Below are 5,081 nucleotides of genomic sequence, written 5' to 3' on the forward strand. Positions count from 1 at the left end.
GAAAGGATACAGAAGGAATACTTAAAATTATGATAATTATAATAGGTGATATGAGATAATATGTATATAATAATAATAATTTAATAAAAATGTTTATGTTTAGAACATGACTTAGTCTCAAAAAAGAATGAGATAGGAAGATAAAAATGAAAAAAATGAAAGATGTGTTGCGAAGAGAAAGGAGAGCCAAAAAATTAGATATGGGAATAAGAAAAACAAGAGAAGAAATAATTGACACTAAATGAACCTTTATTATTCCTGCATTTTGCTAAAGGTAGGCATATAGGAAATGGTCCTACTTATTCCTGTCCAGTTCCATTCCTCCATTCCAAATTTTATTGCCGGGGAGCAGTATCATTTCATATCATACCAAAACTTCATATCACTCACTCCCCCCATTAAGGTGACTTAAAGTCACAAAATACTAACCTTGCTTCATCGCCAACTCAAATCTCATTTGCTTGTGTAATTACTAATTTCTAAATGAACACGCAAACAAAAACTGTCAAATTTCACTTACTATATCTATTTCTATATAAAGTTCATGTTGTCCTTCCATGATAACTAAGTTGTGGTCCTCAAGCATCCCTAATACACTTTTACTCAGCTTCTCTTCGTATTTCTCTCTGTTGTCTCCAGTTAAAACATGAAACTTTTCATGCTTTTTCTTCCATGGACTTTTGCTCTTCTAGCCTCTTCCTTCGCTTCTGCTTCTGTAGTGGAACGCACTTTTAAAGTAATTGCCTACCCTTTATACCCTTTTCTTCCACTCTATATAGTACACTAATATATTATCAGTTATAATATTATTCTTGGGTATACTTTTATAATTATAATAACTTTTACAGCATTCTTTTTTTCTTTTATCTCTTTTAATCTCAGACTACATATATGCTGTGTTTCTTTTTCTCATATTCTCTTTCTATCTTTTTCCTAGTTGTACAAAAGGGTTGTAACTAGAATTTCTCTTGTAGTATTTATTTTCATACGCAACTAATTAGCTAGTTCGTTGGTGTTTTAAACCAGTCAATTACACATAACAATTTACACTTTGGCCTTTGGTTTTTACCCTTTCTGATATTAAGACATAAAAATTTTCAATGTAATATACAATGTTACGAAACTGTGTACGCCTTTAGTTTCTGCATAGATTCATATTACTGCAATTTCATGTATTGCAGGTTCAAAACCTGACAATCAAACGCTTGTGCAATGAGCGAGTAATTGTCGCAGTTAATGGAAAATTTCCTGGGCCAAATATTAATGTCCGCGAAGGTGACACTGTGATTGTTCATCTATTGAACGAGGGACCTTATGATATCACTATTCATTGGTAAATCTTCCATATATAAGCATATCGTCCAAAACACCATGAATTCTTTTTTCTACTTATTACTACAAATGAGCTTCTTTCCACTATAAATGTTAAGTGATTAGATAAAAGAATCATTTGGAAAGGATTAGAAATGTTTAATTTAAACTTTTCATTTGTGAGAGCTATTGCTCGTCACCTAATTAAGAACAACCAGTTTGAAGCATGTATTTCAAGTAAAGAAAAGATTAATACAACCGTTTTTAATCAGCTGATTTTGAACGTAAACATTGCTCTAGATACTCAAACTCAGGATGTTATGCGAATTACTAGTTTTTAGCATGAAGCATCGCTAAAATTATATTTAATTTATATTAATGAGTCGTTGTTCTTTTGTAATGTATAACTACACGTGTAGGCATGGAGTGTTTCAGCTCTTTAGTGCATGGGCTGATGGTCCTGAATATGTAACTCAATGCACAATCAGTCCAGGAAATAAGTATACTTACAAATTCAATGTAACGCAACAAGAAGGAACCCTATGGTGGCATGCTCATGCATCTGTTTTACGTGCCACAGTTCATGGGGCTTTCATCATTCACCCTCGTTCAGGCCTATTTCCGTTTGCTAAACCTTACAAACAAGTTCCTATTATATTAGGTATTGTCTTCTGTTAAGTTTGTGAACCTTTCTTGTGACATAAGCAACCATTGCTTATACAATTCTCTGAATGATGTAGATCTAAAATCAGCTATTACTGGAAAATTTGTCTTCTGAAACAAGATATTACTTATTTTTTAAAATTAAATGTAGGTGACTGGTATGATGCTAATGTTGTGGATGTTGAAACCCAAGCACTGGCCAGTGGTGGTGCTCCAAATGTATCTAATGCATTCACAATCAACGGCTTACCTGGTGATCTCTTCAATTGTTCTCGTTCTCGTATGTTTCCCCCTTGTTCATTAAATAGTTGATTTCGTAGCATTCATTTTGTGATATTGGTAGGAACAACCTTCCTTAGGCTACATATTTTCATGCACACAGTGAAATCGTATTTCATGTTCAATTTGTAAATATTTCAAATCCTGGTACTCTAAAGTTTACGTGTACTGTTACAGATCAAGGTTTTAAACTGTTGATACTGTAGAAAATTGCAGAGAAAGTACTCAGTTGTTAAGTCCATAAACTAACATGACAAAAACAATCTGCATATTTGTGGACAGTTTTCTGAAAGGGATAGATGTAAACCACAACCATTCATGAGTTTTTGGTTAATCAACCGCTTAAACATTTGAGATATTCAACTCATGACATATTTATCTGACTTTTTGGACATAATTTAGAGACATTCAAGATGAAGGTGAAGCAGGGAAAGACCTACATGCTACGAATTATCAATGCTGCACTCAATAACCACCTTTTCTTCAAGATAGCAAATCACACTTTCACAGTTGTTGCTGTGGATGCTGCATACACTGACCACTATATCACCGACATCATCGTCATCGCTCCTGGCCAAACCGTTGATGCACTATTCACAACAAACCAACCTTCAGGTTCATACTACATGGCCGCATCTCCTTACTCTCTTGGAGTGCCAAGCTTTGACAACACTACAACACGTGGTATTGTCGTTTACCACCATGCAACACCATCATCACACCCCCTGATGCCAACCCTACCACCTTTCAATGATACAGCAACGGCTCACAAATTCTTCAGCAACATTACTGGTAAGGTGGGGGCTCCACACTGGGTTCCTGTGCCATCTATTGTTGATGAACACATGTTCATTACTATTGGATTGAATCTAGAACCGTGTGACCCTAAGAATGCCAACAATGCCACGTGTCAGAGTCCACTTGGTCAGAGGTTTTCTTCTAGTATGAACAATGAGTCTTTTGTGATCCCAAAGGGGAGAGGGTTTTCTATGTTGGAAGCATTCTTTAAGAATGTGAGTGGAGTTTACACTGCTGATTTCCCTGACAACCCTCCGGTTATGTTTGACTTCACCAATCCTAATATCAGTTTTAATACGAACCTTTTGTTTGCGCCAAAATCAACCAAGGCGAAGAAACTCAAGTTCAATTCAACTGTGGAGGTTGTGTTTCAGAACACAGCATTTATCGCTGTGCAGAACCATCCAATTCACATTCACGGTTTTAATTTCCATGTTTTGGCTCAAGGGTTTGGGAATTTTAATTCCACCACTGATTCAACCAAGTTTAATTTAGTGAATCCTCAACTTCGCAACACAATTGCTGTGCCTGTGGGAGGATGGGCTGTTATTCGATTTCAAGCAAACAATCCAGGTAACTAATGATTCTCTTGATAACAAATTTGTTACACAGAGACAAGTGATAATTATAGTTTTATTTTGATGTAATCCTACGTCCCAACAAAACACTTGACATGATACAATACATTTTCCATTTTATATTTTTTATACTTTTTTTTTTTTTCCTTTCCTTGCATGATTGATCCCATATGCTGCTTTCTGTCTCTTTAGTTTTATTTCTTTCTTCCCTAAACCCCAAAATGGGGGATATGATTCCTTGTAATACACCAATTACCTTATTTTGTAGGGGTATGGTTTGTGCATTGCCATGTGGAAGATCATGTGCCGTGGGGACTAGACATGGCTTTCGAGGTTGACAATGGACCAACTTCTTCAACTTCACTCCCTCAACCTCCTTCTGATCTTCCTAAATGTTAAGAAGGTTTTGAGAGTGCATCGCCATCAATTCTTCTTGTTTATCTACTTAAAGTTAATGTTTTGCAGAAAGCCAAAGTGGTTATGCTGAGTCTGGAAAAATAAATTAATTATCATTTAGGAAAGTCAAAGTGAGATTATGTAACCGACTGTGTAAATTGATGGTGTATATTAATTGTGTGTATTATTTTTATTAAAACTATTCTGTACTTTTTTTCTCTAATTTTCTCATTCAGTGTGATATAGATCTTTGCAGTCAGTTTTATTTTTTCGTTTTCCTTGAAGCAATATATACCTTCGATTGGTCCACAAGAGAAACACTCGTGAGCTTCTTCTTTATTGTCTATCCGAGATGTATTCTTCCAATCACTAGTCAATGAGATGTATCTAGGAAATATTCTTTCAACGTCCAAAGAGGGGAATGTGCTTGCAAGGACACTATAACACTCAACTAAGATATATGCATAAGAAAGTAATAAATGTTAAAATGAATACATAATGATTACCTCGTGCTATTTATAGTAGTTTCATAGACTTTTACCTAGTTAGACCTAGGTCACCTAGGTAGATTACCTTTCATAGGTTGTTTAAGATTTTGCTAATCTATCTTGTGTCCTAATCTTTTTTTCAGTCACATTACCATTCTACACATACTGCTACTATGGTTAAGATGTTTTTGCATATATGATGTTATCGATAATTGAAGACATCATTTCGATCATATATGACACATGTACTCATGATCCAATTACAAGAAGAATAAACTTCTTCAACTCTTATTAATCAAGCTCTTTTGTTCGATGGACGAGGTTGCTTTTAGAGAATGTCATAAGGATTCAACACCCTCTTTTCAAGTCACAACACTATCAACAATTGATGAATCTCCATTAGGGTTAAACATCAAACGTTAAAGAAGAATCATTGATTTAAGTATATTTAAATTTTACAAATACTAAAGAAACATGGTTTTTTGTCTTGTTTTCAATTTTACAAATATGTATATAATTAAACCATAGTGTTAAGAAATAAAATGGCTATACATAGTCATTGTTGGTA

At 34.6% G+C, this 5,081-nt stretch overlaps 1 protein-coding gene across 1 annotated transcript; it reads left to right on the plus strand.

The window, feature by feature from the left end:
• The first annotated feature begins 582 nt into the window (after positions 1-582).
• On the plus strand, positions 583-4,155 carry LOC108328809 (laccase-7). Its single transcript, XM_017562697.2, has 6 exons — positions 583-736; positions 1,182-1,333; positions 1,731-1,972; positions 2,126-2,254; positions 2,656-3,624; positions 3,898-4,155. The coding sequence occupies exons 1-6, from the start codon at positions 647-649 to the stop codon at positions 4,026-4,028; spliced, it is 1,713 nt and encodes a 570-aa protein (XP_017418186.1). The 5' UTR covers positions 583-646; the 3' UTR covers positions 4,029-4,155.
• The last annotated feature ends 926 nt before the right edge of the window (positions 4,156-5,081 follow it).

The sequence above is a fragment of the Vigna angularis genome, chromosome 2, assembly GCF_016808095.1.
Source record: "Vigna angularis cultivar LongXiaoDou No.4 chromosome 2, ASM1680809v1, whole genome shotgun sequence".
Classification (NCBI taxonomy): domain Eukaryota; kingdom Viridiplantae; phylum Streptophyta; class Magnoliopsida; order Fabales; family Fabaceae; genus Vigna; species Vigna angularis.

Excerpts from the sequence above, each read along its gene's own strand:
- LOC108328809 (XM_017562697.2), top strand. The coding sequence starts at position 647 with ATGAAACTTTTCATGCTTTTTCTTCCATGGACTTTTGCTCTTCTAGCC. Across the intron at positions 1,334-1,730 it reads TATGATATCACTATTCATTG|GCATGGAGTGTTTCAGCTCT; the intron begins GTAAATCTTCCA and ends CTACACGTGTAG. Across the intron at positions 3,625-3,897 it reads ATTTCAAGCAAACAATCCAG|GGGTATGGTTTGTGCATTGC; the intron begins GTAACTAATGAT and ends CTTATTTTGTAG.